The sequence below is a fragment of the Temnothorax longispinosus genome, chromosome 3 (assembly GCF_030848805.1).
Source record: "Temnothorax longispinosus isolate EJ_2023e chromosome 3, Tlon_JGU_v1, whole genome shotgun sequence".
NCBI lineage: Eukaryota > Metazoa > Arthropoda > Insecta > Hymenoptera > Formicidae > Temnothorax > Temnothorax longispinosus.
In genome coordinates this window covers 7,102,712-7,120,284 of record NC_092360.1, presented here as the reverse complement: position 1 = coordinate 7,120,284, position 17,573 = coordinate 7,102,712, and the positions used below count along the sequence as shown (strand labels likewise).

The 17,573-nt window shown below is 41.1% G+C and overlaps 1 protein-coding gene and 1 long non-coding RNA gene across 2 annotated transcripts; one reads left to right on the top strand and one right to left on the bottom strand.

The window, feature by feature from the left end:
- Positions 1-59: 59 nt before the first annotated feature.
- Positions 60-14,394, top strand: L(3)80fj (lethal (3) 80Fj). Its single transcript, XM_071774422.1, has 13 exons — positions 60-175; positions 263-365; positions 1,864-2,059; positions 2,143-2,485; positions 2,583-6,396; positions 7,038-8,523; positions 8,602-9,238; positions 9,402-9,746; positions 10,018-10,211; positions 10,288-10,499; positions 10,579-10,832; positions 10,994-11,215; positions 11,330-14,394. The coding sequence occupies exons 1-13, from the start codon at positions 161-163 to the stop codon at positions 11,456-11,458; spliced, it is 7,950 nt and encodes a 2,649-aa protein (XP_071630523.1). The 5' UTR covers positions 60-160; the 3' UTR covers positions 11,459-14,394.
- LOC139810675 (uncharacterized) lies at positions 12,877-17,550 on the bottom strand. The gene is made up of 4 exons (XR_011731458.1): positions 17,257-17,550; positions 16,738-16,853; positions 13,371-13,581; positions 12,877-13,269 (listed from the first exon to the last, which is right to left on the bottom strand). It is a non-coding gene; the product is annotated as an uncharacterized lncRNA (long non-coding RNA).
- Between the last annotated feature and the right edge of the window lie 23 nt (positions 17,551-17,573).

Genomic DNA, 17,573 nt, shown 5'->3' with positions numbered 1-17,573 from the left:
ACGTGTCTGAAACGTGACAAGAAGGGGGGGGAGGGGCAACCGGCAAGGTCGCCCGTTCCGAGTAATCCGAGTTCTCTAATCACACGCTCTATACTCTGCACAAACTGCGTGCCCGCGGTGAAGAGCGGCGCTTTATACGATCATTCCGGCTTTTGAAGAAATGGCGGATGTCGAGGTGAGCGAGTCACGTGGAATGCGAAGAAAATTCTCGCGTTACTCCGTACAACGTCGCGTTATTATAAATCGGTGCGTTTTGTTGTAGCTAGCAAAAGCCTTGAAGGACCTGCCAAATCGAGTTCAGACCGCCAGCAAGAAGGAGCGGCGTGAGATTCTGCAAAATGTCGCCAGCGTATTGTCAAATCCCGGTAAGGATGATCGCGGGACGGACACGTATTATTTTTTGATGAGAGATAAGCGACGCTCTTACGCGCGGCCGGGGTGACGGCGTTATAAAAATAAGGAGGGCGAGAGGGGGAACCGATCGTCGTACACCAACAGAGGTTTCCATAACGCCAATGAGGTTTTAAGGTCAAAAATATTTCCCTTGAGCGCTGTCGAAAACATCTGACATTTTTCTGTGAAAATCACCTGGCACAGGTGGCAAATGTTTATCTAATTAAATATGTTTAATAGATTTTAATGGAATAATTTGCTGTAACTGTGTTGCTTTCTATGCGATTCAGTTTGACCACGCTAACGGGGTTTTAAGATATTTCCATTGAACATTTTTAAAGATATATTGACACGTTTTTGTGAAAATTACACAATATATGTAGCAAATATTAAAAAAAAGAAATACGTTTAATATATTTTATATAATAAAGTAATTTGTTGTAACTGTGTTGCTTTCTATGCGATTCAGTTTGACTACGCTAACGGGGTATTAAAATATTGTAATTGAACATTTTCAAATACATATTAACACCTTTTTGTGAAAATTACATAATATACGTAGCAAATATATTTAAAATATATGTTCAATATATTTTAATTGAGTAATTTATTATAACTGTATTATTTTCTATGTGATTCAATTTGACTATGCCAATAGGGTTTTAAAATAATTTTATTATTAAACATATCTGATATATTTTTGTGAAAATTACATAACATGCATTCAAGTAATTTGTTATAACTATTATTTTCTGTATGATACATATGAAGATAAATTAATATATATTTGTATATGTATATAAATATTACTTTACTTTATATATTTTTGGATTTGTTTATGTTATGCTATACATTTTTATTTAAATTTTCTCACATTAATCACGTAATTCGATGTTGATTGATATAATTTGATGGTATCAATGAAAAATATTGCAGTTTAAAATTGAAGATTTCAAGTAATTTATTTTTCTCTATTAGAATTTTCTTTCTGTAATTTTAAAATCAAATTTTTATTTTATTTGTTATGTTTGACTTAGAAATAGGCATACACACATGTAAAATTTTATATTCTTGAAATAATATGCAGAATATTTTATAAAGATTCCTAGTTCAGAAATCGATTTAACATCTCTTTGTGCAGCACAATAGCACGTTCAATTCTTTGTCTAGGAAATGAATAAAAATCTCTTATTCATTATGTATGTAGAACTACTTAAATCATTGGACTCACGAAAATGACTACAACTTGAAAACATTTAAATATGTACAGATGAATCTTTTATCTCTGATATTAAATCTATCCCTGAAACGGATCTTAATAAAATAATTATAACAAAATTCTGTATATATGATTCGATTGACTTTAGGCAAAAATATTGTCACACGTTTACCCAAAAATACTGATGCCATTAAATTATGTTTATTAAGCTATATAAATTATTCACATATGAGATTCATTATTCATTACAGGCATCAATGACAAAATTGTTAATGGGATCTGTAAGGTGGTATCACTTACCTTACATAGATACAAGGATAGCGCTTCTCAGTCCTACGTGAGAAGCCTAATTGTGGAACTAATTAAGCAGCAACCAGAGGCTACCATCAAACACATGACAACTGTAATTTCAGAGCAAGCTACCTGGCATAAGAATGTGGTTGCGACGTAGGTCGAATCTGGAATTAATTTTCTATACTTTAGCTATTTACGTATAAATAACATTTTTCTAACAATGCTTTTTTTTGTAGCTTGAACACTGCTTTAACCGCGTATATCGCATTGAAGTGGTCAACTTTACTTATTTTCCATGGATATAACGAACGTCATATAACTCAAATGGATGAATCTTTAGGAAAGCTCATTGAGGCACAGGCAAATTTATCTGCTGCGGCTTTAGCGTCCGCAGATAAGAAACTTGCCAACAAGGTGTATACGTTGCTCGCGCATGAATGGGTCGCTATTGCAAACATAGAGACTTATGTCGGACATTTAACAAAATTGGAGCTTGGAAACGGTATAATTATTCTAGCCAGTTTACTTATGAGATATTTAGTTGCGACGAAAAGAGATGATTTGGTGGAACAATTGAAGGTGAGCGAGATAAGAGTACGCACATTATAATTTCTAAATGTAATATATGTACAAATATCTATGTGTATTTACGTATGTGTATTTTTGTAAATTTCAGGCAAGTATGATAGACGTTTTTATAAAAGTGACGATTAGCTGTAAGAAGAAACCGGATTTGTACGTAGTCGATGCAGCTGTGCCACTTCTTCGGAGATTGACTCACGAGGAATTCAAAACTCAATTACTTCCCGCTTTACAAAAAGCTATGTTGCGAAATCCAGAGATTATAATCGAATCAGTCGGTCACATTTTAAACGGGTTGAATCTCGACCTGAGCCAATATAGCCAAGAGATAAGTAAAGGATTATTTGCCAATCTACATTCTAAGGAGGATTTGGTGCGGGATGAGGCGGTTGAGGCGTGCCGCAAACTCGCTCTACAATGCTCCGATACGACGGCTTTGGAAATGTTGCTGTCATCCGTATTCGCGGTGTTTCACGGATCGGAGGGCAAACTCACGGTCGCGACTCATAAGATCTCTGTGCTGCAAGGTGCCGGCAATCTCAGCTACAACGTGGCTTCGGGTAACAGCGTGCAGAAATTAGCCGAGACGGCCTGCGAGCATTTCGTCAAGGTGCTCGAGACCGAGGTCCACGAGAAGACGCTGATACACGCTCTCGAAATGATGGCACTGTGGTCCAGGAAATTCTCGTCTAATGTACCAAAAATCGTCGTCGACGCTTTCAAGAAAGGTATGGCGGCGAAAACGTCGACCGCCGCAGTGCGTACCGCTTACATTAAGCTGTTCTTCTCGATTCCCGCCGCCTCGTACTCGGAAATAATAGCACCGATCCTCGCGCAGGCGATAACCAGAGCTACGCAGCAATGCGCGCAACCAACAGCGGTAACCGAAGGCCTAGTCGCTTCGTATTTGCTGCTGAAATTCGTCTTAGCTGACCAAGTGGAGAATGACAAGCAGAGCGTGCTGTGGAACGCGATAGACGAGCAAATATTCTTTTCCGAAAAATTCCTGGCGACCTGTAGCGACGATATTTTGTACCATCTTATGTTACTCTGCGAACGTCTTATCACTGAATTTTCTGACAAACTGAACGAGAAAGCTCTAACTGGGATTCATCGAGCAATCGTGTCTTGCGCCACTGCCCCAAATTCCGTGACGAGACAACGGTGTTTCCCGTTGGTCAAGAAAATCGTGACCGGTTTGAGTACGTACGGGCCGGCGCAGGCATTGTTAACGGAATTCAACAAATTTTTGGAAAATGTTAAGATCAAGTCGGAATCGGATAAAGAGAATAAGGAAGAAACCTCAATGGGAGAGATTACTGGCAGGTGTCTCGCCGATGGATTATTCGCGATATGTTCAGGTTCCTTCTTATTCGAAGCACATACCTTTCAAATGACCAGAGATGCTCTGCTGCCATCTCATCATCCGGCGCTGCTCAAAGCCGTGCCAAACTTATGGTTCAAGATCGCCAAGAACTACAATCTCGTACCAAAGGATTTCTTACGTACCTACAGCAACGAGGTGAGAAAGATGTTAATCCAGAATTATAAACCGGTGCCGAGCTATGAAAATGCGCTTATAAAAATCGTGTCCCTCGCACCGGACGCTTTTCTACCCGCGCTAGTATCAAACGTGACAAGTAAGCTCGACGATCCGGAGATCCTACGAGTTACCAAGGACGAATATTTCACGTATCTCACTCCCGAGGGAGAGCTCTACGATAAGAGCGTATTGCCCGTTAACGACGAGAACGATATTCTCAGTTCTATGAATATGAAGAGAGAAAGTAAAGTCTACTCGTTCAAGGAGCAGCAAGAGGAGCTTCAACTGCGGCGCGAGTTATACGAGAAACGGAAGAGAGAGGGTAAAATAAAGGAACCGAAGTTGACACCTAAACAAGAGGAAACTATAAAGGCGCAGATCGCGAAGGAGAATGGTATTCGCAAGAGATTAACCGAGTTGAAAGCCAAGATAGATAATACTGTATCCTTAGTGGCGTGCTCAATACGCGGCAATCGGCAAGAGCTGTCTTTGTACTTAAAGGACCTTTTACCACCCATTTTGAAGAATCTAGGTTCTCCCCTGGCAGCACCCGAGATGTCGGAGCTTTACATATCTCTTCGGCAAACGGTGACGATGGATAACGGTGCGATTCTAGGGGACCTTATTGCTCACGTTACGCTGCGGCAATTGCAGCCGCAGTGTGATCTGGACCAAGCCTGGGAAGAGGAAAATCTAGACGTGGCGGTTAAAAGAACGTTGAATCTTATACACGCGGTGACGATCAAGAAGAAAGAGCTATTCACGGCGCCCGCGTTCTGTTACGTTTTTCCTTTCATAAAGAAGACTCTGACATCGTATAAGGACGAGGGCATGATCATACAGGGACTGCAATTGATTCAGGAACACGCCAAACAGAGAGGTAGTACCACCGATTTGAAAGACCTCAGACATCCCAGACTTTTGCCGCGCAAGCAAATGTTCGACTTGCTCATCGAGCTTATGGAGACTACCACAAGCCGAGTGCAGTCTCATGCGGTAGCGACCTTGCTGGACGTTGCGCAGTCCGGTAGCGGTCAACCGGGTGCGGCGATCGCCACCAGCGAGGACATAGACTCGTTGATCGGCGCATTACAGAATTCTTTGTCGACCGTGAGAGACGCGGCTCTTCGAGGACTGACGGTGATACGTCAGGCCTTCCCGTCCCAGAAGGAGGATCAGGATCAACTCAACAGACTCACCAGGAGAGTGTGGATCGCTCGGTTCGACGTGAATGACGAAAACAAGATCCTCGCTAACGAGCTGTGGAACGCGGCTGATTTTATCGCGGAAGCGGAGACCCTCTGCGAGGAGCTGATCCAGGATATCGCTCATCCGGTCGAACCGGTACAACAGGCGGCTGCCCACGCCCTAGCCCAGAGCTTGGCCAACGTGCCGCATCTGACGCCGATCGTGTTGGACAACTTGTTGCAATTGTATCAGGAGAAACTGGCCATGATCCCGCCAAAGCTGAACGATTTCGGCCGCGTTATCGAGCAGCCTATCGACACGTGGGGCCCGCGACGCGGGGTAGCGCTCGCTCTCGCTCAAATAGCGCCGCTCCTCACCGCCGAAACGGTACACCGGCTCATCCAGTTCTTCGTCATGACCGGGCTCGGCGATCGGAATCAATCCGTACGCACCGAGATGCTCACGGCTGCCGTCGCGGCGGTCGATCTTCACGGTAGCGCAAACATCGCGTCACTGCTGCCGGTCTTCGAAGACTTCATGGACAAGGCGCCGAAGATTGGCAGTTTCGACTCGATCAAGCAGTCGGTGGTGATCCTCATGGGATCCCTGGCGAGGCATCTGGATAAGAACGACCCGCGAATCAAGCCCATCGTGATGCGCCTCATCGCGGCGCTCTCCACGCCGTCGCAACAGGTGCAGGAGGCCGTGGCCAATTGTCTCCCGCATCTAACGGATGCCATCAAGGAGGACGCACCGAAGATCGTGGATAATCTAATGGACCAATTGCTCAAGTCGGACAAGTACGGGGAGCGTAAAGGCGCGGCGTACGGACTGGCCGGGCTCATCAAAGGTATGGGAATTCTCGCGTTGAAGCAACTGGACATCATGAGCAAACTGACCAACGCTATCCAAGACAAGAAGAATTACAGGCACCGCGAAGGTGCACTGTTCGCGTTCGAGATGCTGTGCACAATGCTCGGTAGATTGTTTGAGCCCTACATCGTTCACGTATTACCGCATTTGCTGTTGTGCTTCGGCGACTCGAGCCAGTACGTGAGAACCGCTACCGACGACACTGCCAGAGTAGTTATGAGCAAACTTTCTGCCCATGGCGTTAAACTCGTTCTGCCAAGTCTACTGGCGGCTCTGGAAGAGGACTCGTGGAGAACGAAAACAGGTAATTAAACTCGTCACATTCGTTCTGGTAGTAAATAAACTAAAAGTATTTTTCTATTGTAGAATTAATCTCGCATAACTAGATCTTATTAGCTTTCCGTATAGGCTTTATTATTTTTGTATTTTCATGCATGAGACTTCGTCGATGGCGATGGTGCAGTCTTTTGAAGAAAAGGAATCGTATATGTACCTTGGCCTCTTCCCGATTTTATTTTTGCAATTTTTATGAAAAAGAATTGTAAATTCTTTATTGAAGGACCAAGCTTCGTTTTTAAATTTATTTATTATTGTTTAGAAGTTTCCTGTTACATCCAAAGAGATGCAGTATCACAATTTGTTTATCCTCAATTTATCTTAGGATGAAGTTTATATTTCAGATACTTTCTATTACAGTTAGATATTTTTTCATTTAAAATTCCAAAAGTTGTATGTATGCAGGATCGCAATTCTAAAATTCAAATCCGAATCTTTTGCTTGATAGTTTTGGCACTGAGATGTATCCAGCATAATGATTATTTTCTCGATTTTATAATTGCTGGACGATGCTCTAGTACAATTAAGGAACGATATTATTATTTATCTTGAAAATAAAACAGAAGACACGTTAAACTGAGATTAAAAATTCATGCATCTTATTTTCAGGATCTGTCGAGTTACTTGGCGCTATGGCGTACTGCGCACCGAAACAGTTAAGCAGCTGCCTACCGAGTATCGTCCCCAAACTGATAGAAGTACTTAGTGATTCCCATACGAAGGTGCAAGAAGCCGGCGCGGAGGCGCTCAAGGTCATTGGAAGCGTCATCCGCAACCCGGAGATTCAAGCCATTGTGCCGGTGTTGCTGAAAGCCCTACAGGATCCCTCGCACAAAACCGCTACTTGCCTGCAAACGTTACTGGATACGCAATTTGTTCACTTCATCGATGCTCCCTCGTTAGCTTTGATCATGCCCGTTGTGCAGCGCGCCTTCCTCGATCGTTCTACGGAGACGAGAAAAATGGCCGCGCAAATCATCGGCAATATGTACTCCTTAACGGATCAGAAAGACCTGACCCCGTATCTGCCGACTATTATCCCGGGTTTGAAAACAAGTCTGCTCGATCCAGTGCCCGAGGTACGCAGCGTATCGGCGAGAGCGCTTGGAGCGATGGTGCGAGGAATGGGCGAGTCCAGCTTCGAGGATCTCTTACCTTGGCTGATGCAAACGCTGACCTCCGAGACCAGCAGCGTCGACAGATCCGGCGCCGCCCAGGGTCTCTCCGAGGTGGTGCGCGGACTGGGTGTCGAGAAGCTTCACAAGCTCATGCCGGAGATCATCAGCACCGCGGAGAGAACCGATATCGCTCCCCACGTGAAGGACGGATACATCATGATGTTCATATACATGCCGAGCGCGTTCACTACGGAATTCACTCCGTACATAGGACAGATCATCAACCCTATCCTGAAGGCGTTGGCCGACGAGAACGAATACGTGCGGGAGACCGCATTGAGGGCGGGACAACGTATCGTCACTCTTTACGCCGACTCGGCAATAATGCTGTTATTACCGGAGCTGGAGAAGGGCCTCTTCGACGACAACTGGCGTATTCGATACTCGTCTGTGCAATTGTTGGGCGATTTACTTTACAGGATCTCCGGTGTATCGGGCAAGATGTCGACCGAAACTGCGAGCGAGGATGACAACTTTGGTACAGAACAATCGCATTATGCCATTATAAATGCCTTGGGTGCAGAGAGACGGAATCGTGTGTTGGCTGGCTTATACATGGGTCGGTCTGACGTGGCTCTCATGGTACGTCAAGCAGCTCTACATGTCTGGAAAGTAGTGGTCACGAATACGCCGAGAACGCTACGAGAAATATTACCAACGCTGTTCACTCTTTTGCTGGGATGTTTGGCGAGTACGAGTTACGATAAGAGGCAGGTGGCCGCTCGGACGTTAGGCGATCTCGTTCGGAAATTGGGAGAGCGAGTGTTGCCAGAGATCATACCGATCTTGGAGAAAGGTTTGCAGAGTGACCAGGCGGATCAGCGCCAAGGTGTGTGCATAGGCCTGTCGGAAATTATGGCAAGCACCAACAAAGATATGGTGCTGACCTTTGTCATCAGTCTCGTGCCAACGGTGAGGTGAGTACAATCGTTTTATGAAAATGTCGATCGAAACACGTGATCAAGCGTTTAAATAAAAGAGTCGTACTATTTCAGAAAAGCGTTGTGCGACCCGTTGCCGGAAGTCCGTCAGGCGGCTGCTAAGACTTTCGACGGCTTGCATTCCACGGTGGGCGTTCGCGCCCTCGACGATATATTGCCGGCGATGTTGACGCAATTGAACTCGCCTGACCCGGCGGAGGCGGAAAACACTTTGGACGGTTTACGCCAAGTGATGGCGATCAAGTCGCGCGTTGTACTGCCGTATCTAGTCCCGCAGTTAGCCTCGCCGCCAGTTAACACGAAAGCACTGTCGATACTGGCTAGTGTGGCAGGTGAAGCATTGACAAGGTTCCTCCATAGGATCTTACCAGCATTACTCACTGCTCTTTCCAGTGCTCAAGGAACGGCGAACGAACTGCAGGAGTTAGAATATTGTCAGGCTGTTGTTCTTTCCGTCACCGATGAGGTAGGCGTCAGGACTGTGATGGATCAGCTGATGGAGGCAACGAGAGCCGAAGATCTATCGAAACGGCGTAGCGCCGCGACGTTACTTTGCGCATTCTGTCGCGACACTCGCGCCGATTACAGCCAGTATGTCCCGCAATTGCTCAGGGGTTTGATTCATTTGTTCACCGACGAGGACAGGGACGTGTTGCAAATGAGCTGGGAGGCGCTCACAGCTGTCACCAAGGTAAGAATGGAAATGACTCGCGATAACACGGATGCCAAGATCAATATTATCTATAAAGGAACGTGTGAGAGAAACGTTGAAAATAATTTATATCCTGAGAATTCTTAAAGTAATATTAACATTAATATTAATTGTTTGCTTTTAACCGTTGTACTTCTTGCAGACTCTGTCATCTGAACAGCAGATAGCGCACGTACAGGACATTAGGCAAGCCGTTCGGTTCGCAGTATCCGACTTGAAAGGCCAGGACTTGTTACCCGGATTCTGCCTTCCCAAAGGAATCACGCCTATCCTACCGATCTTCAGGGAGGCCATACTGAACGGTTTGCCGGAAGCAAAGGAGCACGCAGCTCAAGGACTAGGAGAAGTTATAAAATTGTCCAGCGCGGCCGCATTGCAACCGAGCGTAGTGCATATTACTGGTCCGCTTATCCGAATTCTCGGTGATCGTTTCAACTGGAGTGTTAAGGCGGCCGTTCTCGAGACGCTTGCTATATTACTTGGAAAGGTTCGTACAAAATCAAAAGATAATGGATGCGTTCCGTTTTACGCATGATAATGCATCATTTATTCTTGTTGTTCACCAAATGTTAAACAAGGATAAATGATGCATTATGCGCATCATGCGTGAAACCTATAGTTTTTGTCAGAATTTTAGGCTTTATATTATGCGATTTGCGAATAAAAAGAAGAAATGTTTGCACATAAGACATTATCTTTCAAAGTCCAAGTCGCAAAAGTTCTTCCGGTTCGAAATTATTGATTTATCTTGTTTATAGGTTGGCGTTATGCTGAAACAATTCTTGCCGCAATTGCAAACTACATTCTTGAGGGCGTTGAATGACAGCAATCGACAAGTCAGATTGAAAGCAGCTTATGCTCTTAGCAATCTGATTGTCATTCATACACGTGTCGATCCCTTGTTTACTGAACTTCACACTGGTATCAAAACAGGAGATGATCCAGCAATAAGGTAATCTTTATGAATCTACAAATACGTTTTTCGAGTTTTGGAACGCTTTACAAGAATTTTATATTATTTGAAACAGGGAAACGATGCTGCAAGCTCTCAGAGGTGTACTGACCCCCGCTGGCGACAAAATGACCGAACCGATGAAGAAACAAGTATTCGCAACGCTCAGCAGTATGCTTAGTCATCCGGATGATGTAACGAGGAACGCGGTCGCTGGTTGTTTCGGCGCTCTTTTGCGATGGTTAACCCCAGAACACTTAGCGATCGCATTTAACGATCACCTCTTATGTAAGTTCATGAAGAAGTAAGAAGTAAGGCTCAAATAATTAATATACGGCACTTACAAAAATTATTTATATTCGATTAGGTAACGATACCAATGCTGACTGGGTGCTAAGGCATGGACGATCGGCTGCGCTTTTCGTAGTATTGAAAGAATCACCTACCACGGTATATAATCCTAAGGAGAAGGATCGTGTTTGTGCGGTGATACTCTCATATTTGGCTGCGGACAGGGTGCAGATTGTCATGAACGGCGTACGAGCCTGTGGATACTTATTTCAGTATCTTATGAACGAATCGCTGCCAATACCGCAGCAAATTTTGTCGCCTTTTGTGAGGGTAAGCTCTAGAAGTACATTTGTCACGTCTATTTGAGACTCGAATAGATTGCTCGTGATATTTAAAGAGGCGCAGCATGAAACATTTACATGTCAAGCGGGATAATAATATTTTATAATGTTAAACCAATGTTAGACCTTAACAATTGCTGCAACTTTCAGTCGATGAATAATAACAGCAACGACGTGAAGCAATTGCTCGCTCGAGTTTGCATTCATCTCGCGCGTAACATACCACCTGAAAATATGTCACCCGAACTGCTCAGAGCCCTCTTGCCGATGTTGGTAAACGGTACAAAAGAGAAGAACGGATATGTCAAGGCGAACAGCGAGCTCGCACTTATCGCGGTGCTTCGGCTGAGGCAAGGCGAAGAAGAACATCAGGTTAGTTGCTATTTCCCAATCGGTTTCCTTTCTAAAACGGTTTATTTAATTTTTGTGAGGTGATTGCATCCTCTCCCATGTAATTAATTCTTTCTTCACGTTGTCATCTTTCAGCGCTGCATGGCTTTCTTGGATGCTGGCGCAAGGGAGTCTCTGTCCGACGTGGTCAGCAAAGTGTTGCGTAAAGTGCTCTCTCAACCGGAGGGCAAAATAGAGGAATTAGACGATACGCTACTCACGTGAGAGCTATTGTACTTCCCGCGGCTTATTACGCAATATACCCGTTCCAATAATCGTATTACCCGTCATTATTCGCCCGACCCCTATAAAGAAGAGTTTTATCGTTCATGTATCAGCTGCATTATGAACAAACTAGCTCGTTCAGCATTGTATCTCGATAAACAATTAAAGAGCGTGAAGCGGAACTGTCTAATAAGATGTCCTGAATATATCAAACGATTCGAACCAGAATTGTACATACTTTTACGAGAGGCGTTTTCTATGATTCGTATAATGACCGTCTGACATCTAACGATCCCAATGTCGATAATCGCACGAGCGTTTTCCCACTTAAGAGATCAGAGATGACAGTCGGAATCTATTATCGAGGCTTTATCTGTATTGGTGATGTAAGATTCATTATTTAAAAGCTGTTATTTTATATTTACGGTCATATTTATATATAAACAGTCACACTTCACGAACTTATAGACTCTTTATAGACTCAAAATGGTTGTATGTACTATGTTTACGCTATATCAAAAATTGATCTTTTATTTACCGTAAGAAAAAAAATATTTTATGAAAGTTTAATTGACTCGAGGAAAAATAAATAAAGCCAGCTCAATGATTCGCTCATGTAACTATTACGAAATGAGGCTGTACAGAAACTGTTTGCTTCTGTTAGGTTTATTTATCTTGCTTGTATTTTCTTTATTTTCTGTATTTTTTCATTGAACGTATATTAACTCGATCGTTCGCGTTAAGCTGTTACTATCAGAAGTAGTACCGTTTATTTTAGAAGTATAGTTGTGTATTTGATAATTCCTTTAGCAGTTGATATTGAGAACGAAAGAGAGTGCAAGATTAGCGCAAGGTAATCGAAAAAGCGGGGAAAATGCGTAATTTCTTAATGTTACCTTAAAAAAATTGTTATATTATAAATTAATTTTGACATCTCTCACACATTTCTTTTATATAAATGGTTTTTTCCTTTATGGCGAAAGTATGACGAAATGAAAAGCGGCGGAAAATAATGAAGAGAGGTCTCTTAAAAAATTATAGAGAAAAAATATAATTAAAAGAATAATATAAAACATTAATTAAATTCAATTAAAACGATGGAAGTTGAATATATATCTATATCAGCGATGTTGTTATTCATGCAAATATGAAAGAATTGCACGTGATGAAAGGCAGTTCTTCTTCGGTGGAAATATCTAATAACTCAAACATTAGATCTCGACGCTGTTCATACGTCGAGTCAATTGCTTTCGACAAATTATATACATTTCTGTACCTTGTCGTTCGAGCTATTCGTTACGACTGATTTATAAGTGAATCGTTATCTTTTTCTGAAAAATTTTTAAAAACGATTACTCTGGAAGAACTTCCCTCGGTACGTGCTCGCAGAAAGTGCAGGCAACGCGAAGGCCATTGAGAAAATTTACAATGTGTTTTTATTATCACAATTATTGTGTTTTATCCTTTTATATACATGTATACAATAACGTAGATTATATTCCAGAATAAGTGGTATCGACGTTGTTGGTAGTTTCGGAATATGGGCAGATTTGGACGGGCCCAAGCGTGTTCAGATCTACCCAGCTGGAGTACTCGTCTAGGAATATAGCCGAATTTAGAAATCTGTTGTCCGCGTACGTGTTGTTAAATTGGCTCGAGTTACCCCCCCCCCGAAATGCCGTGATACTCCTGGCTCGATCATTGAAGTGTCCTCGGAACGGGCTTCGTAAAGCATATACCACTCTGCATTCACCGATTCTTGCGACGTGCAATCCACTTTGCATTTACGCTGCCACCGCGCATCGCCGTTCCTATTTAAAAAAAAGAAAACGTATTGGACAATCGCAGAATTTTGTACTTTTATATTATTTCTAACGATTGCACTTGAGGTTTACTTATGTGACGCAATTACCGACAATTGTCCTCTCCCTGGGATAGAGCCGAGGGTCGCACTTCGTCTCGGCGCTATGAAATTCTCTATTCGACGCGAGCAAAACCGGAACAGAGACAGTGATATGATGGACCAGAAGTAGCACTTCACTTTGTGTTTTCAAGTGAAGAGGAACACTCCACTTGTGATCTAGTCGTGCGTGTCGCTTTAGCTTCACGTGGCCTCGGGATTCCTATAAACATATAACTGGATGGATCAGCTCGGTTTAATTGCCGTTCGTTAAGTGGCAAATACATTCTGGACAAAGTTGCGCCATTACACTGGTCAACGTTAATCACAGTTCATTAGTCCTTTCTGTATAGTTGTTTACAGACAATTTTTTTGGAAAGAGCAGTCTTGACGACAGATTCTTGAATAAATTTGCGTATAACATTTCTTAAACGAGGATTATTCGAGAATGGCGTCTCATCGCGACTTTCTAAATTTTTGTATTATACAGTCAATCGTGTAATTAATTCTCTAGCAACAAATTATAATTTTAAAATGTGTTTCCGTTATTTGTGTATCTTTCTACAGATTTGCGAGAAATTCTTTGCTTTCAAATTTAGTTTTCCAAAAATCGCGATTTTTCAGCGTACTCTCATTGTTAGAGGAAACCTCGATCCTGAATTGTATCTACATCTATTCAAGGAATCTGTCAATAATCCACGTATGCTTAACGTGTTATTTAATCTAATATAGGCTTCTCTCTCTTTCCAATGTTTCTCGGTTAAAATATATATATATAGCCGTAAGAAAAGGTAAAAAGAAAAAAGTTTATAAAGGGAAAGAGAGATTTTATATAACGAATAGAGAAATGCGGCATCAGTGATCTGACGGTTACGCTTTTTGATAAGCCCAAAAAGAAAGACTTTCTTTGTTAATTTAAACATAAACGGCCCTGTTATATTACTTTTATCTCTTTTTGTCGCAAAAAATAATTTTATATGCGTTAGTTATGTGTACCACGAATGTATGTGATATAAATAGAATACGCTCAAAGTGACCACCGTTTTTATTTCTGTCTTCTTGAAAAAAGAGACTTATTGAGATTAAAGCCCCTTGCACAATAGGCGATAGCGATAATCGCCTATCGCCTATTGTGCAAGGGGTTTAAGATTAAAAAAAATATATTTATTCTCGTGGAAAAAAAAGACGATTTGTGTATGCATATAACGTTAAGCATATAATAGCTTCCGTAAAGTTATAAAGCTGCATAATCGCACAAAATTTCGCGCATACTCTATTACAGTTTATATTTTATTAATTATTTTGTTTCTCATTGTATCTAATTAAGGAGGTATGATTGAAAAATCAAAATGCTTCAATCTGTTTCAAAATTATACAGAATACCTATTGTAATTTTTTCTATTATATGGCTCGCGAAATTTTCGAACAAAAGGTAGGTATGAATTTTATTATATTAGAATAAAGGTTACATATTATCGATAACTTATACTGATTATTATAAAATTTTTTAAAAATAATGTAACAAGTAATTCTATTGAGAAGAACGCGGGATAATAAACGAGCAAAGTAGATGATTAGATATTAGAAATAATAGCGATTTATTATCGTTGAAACATTTTGACTATGTAGTCTTCATCAGCCGACAAGAAATTAAATATATAAAAAAGTGGTCAGTGAATAAAAGACATGTCATAATTATTTTTCATTTGGAAGCGAGGATGAATTGAGTTACGATGGCTAAAGTTGTAAAAGGAGATGGATAAGTGAACTCAGCTTCTCTTGGTCAAGTATTATACCTACGCTCCATATTCATCCCGAGATAATTCTGTAATGTGAATATTGAAATCATTTGGCTGTAAAGCCTCTTTGATTCTCACTTAATGCCATCGATACATTCCCACCCATGGTGGAAGGATACAGATGTGGCTCATACTCGAGATTAATTTTGTACTGTTCTGCGCAGATGCCAGATGCAGCCATTTTTTAATATTTTTAAAATAAATAAGACACTATAGGCGATTTTTGGCGATCGTTTGGTATGGTTTGGTACATATACCAAAGTTGCTATCCGTGGCTGCTATTGGTTCTGGTGCAGTTTGGTACCCTTTGGTTGCTTATACCAGAGTCACGCCAAAAATTGCCTTATAATGACATAACACCGAATTCAACTGTCGCGGAAAGATGGGGCATCAATTTCTTATTTGTTGTTAGAAAAATATGCGCATCGACTAGTCGCTTACATCAGCTCGAACTATACAGGAGAAGTCATTATGGACCTACCTTACAAGAGCATTTGGATTGTTTTTATTTATGTATGTTTATAATATATTTTATTATTTTTAATAAAATATATTATAAACATAATAATAAAAACAAATTTAGAAAATATTTCGATTTATGCTGTCTACTTGTTATCTAGCTGTATTTTAAATCTCAAGCTCGTTATTCACCAATTTACGTAGCACGTTAACATGGCAGTGCATTCTATAAGTATATAGTTCAGTGGTACATAGTGGTGATACACAATCAATACCTAGTATTAGCTAATATTTGCAGAATATCGGTGCCGGGGAAGTGTACATACATGCAGCCCTCAGTCATGGAGAGGATATGTGCACAACTGAGACTGAGTACATGATTGGCCATTACACATGTATGCAGTCTTTAGCCCATTCTACAATAGCCGTAAAAGTATGTTTTAAGACGTAAGCAGTAAAAATTGATCATTCTTGGATTGTAAAAATCCCATTAGTCAATAGCTTACTGCTTACGTCTTAATGCATACTTTACGGCTATTGTAGAATGGGCTTTTCAGTTGTGTGCGCATTCCCTTCATAATTAAGTCCATAGAACCGCGTGTATGTACATATCAGAGAACTTCGAAATGTTGCCCACTGTCAGAAAAACCTGGCCGTAGTCTTAAAGCAACAAGATAAATTTAATCAAAAAGTACATACATATTGTTTCCTTATTTCTTTGTCTGTTTGGGGTATCTCTTCAAATTTGAAAAAATCATATAATTGTTACGAGGGAAAAAGCAGACAATAATTTCGTATCACATTCAATACTTGTAGTACACGTTACATCCGTATTTTCTATCAGATTTATGATAAAATCTAATTTTCTTATAATTGTCTCTTTTATCGTATGTATCTCATATCGGCATGCTTCTAATATATATATGAAATAAAAGATGAAAATAGTGTACTTTACAATAAACAGTTCTTCTTAGTTACTTTTGTGCATTTTGAAGTACCTTTTTTCACTGTTTTTGTTACATCCCTAAGAAACACACCGAACACACCGTATTTACAATCTGTACTTCTAACCCTTTTCATAATGCGTTGTCATAATAAATGCTTGTTTAAAGATAACTTACTGTTTCGTTTTTGCCTCTTTCGATTTGCAAGATCTGAGAGTCCTGTCAATACCAACCAAGGTGTCTTTATCGGTGGCTGCTGGCTGCAGTGTGTGCAAAGGTTTCCTGTCCTTGATCTGTTGACAAGGAAAAAAAAACAAGAATTATCACCCCTCTATTTCATTCTTTCTCCTTTATTTGTATTCTGATTATGTAAACGGTCCTCTTTATTTAAAAAATAATATATATTTTATGTTTAAAATATGCTTTGTTCCTCTTTTCGTTTTTTTTGCCAGTATATTCACTATTAACTTATATTCATTGGCTTTAGATTCAGTTAAAGGTTATTCTACATAGAAGTCGTAGTCGTGAGTTGTAAGAAATTGACCAATCACATTCGAAGTTGAGGAGAATATTCAATCTGTGATTGGTCAATTTCTTACAACTCACGACTACAACTTCTATGTAGAATAACCTTAACGCATCACCAAAATTTCAAGCACATTTTAGGCTCTGTATGACGACGATAATTATACTAACTTTAGGAGCGACCGTTTTGACCAGTTCCATCGTGCTGCTTTCGAAGGAAATTCGGAGATGTAAAATAACGTTCAACAGGACCGACCAAACTGTGGCAAACCCCGCAAACCAGGCAAACACGTTGTCTTATTCATGCACAATTTTGTCTAAAAACGATCAACCGTTGATCACTGTTGATCTCGTCTCCACCTCTCCACCAGTCCACCACGTGGTCTCCACATGTATTGATCATGTATTGATATGCGTGACCAGCTGGTATACACGGCACGAAAATCGCGGAGCAAATCAAAATCCACTTCAATCCGCTTGAACGCGGA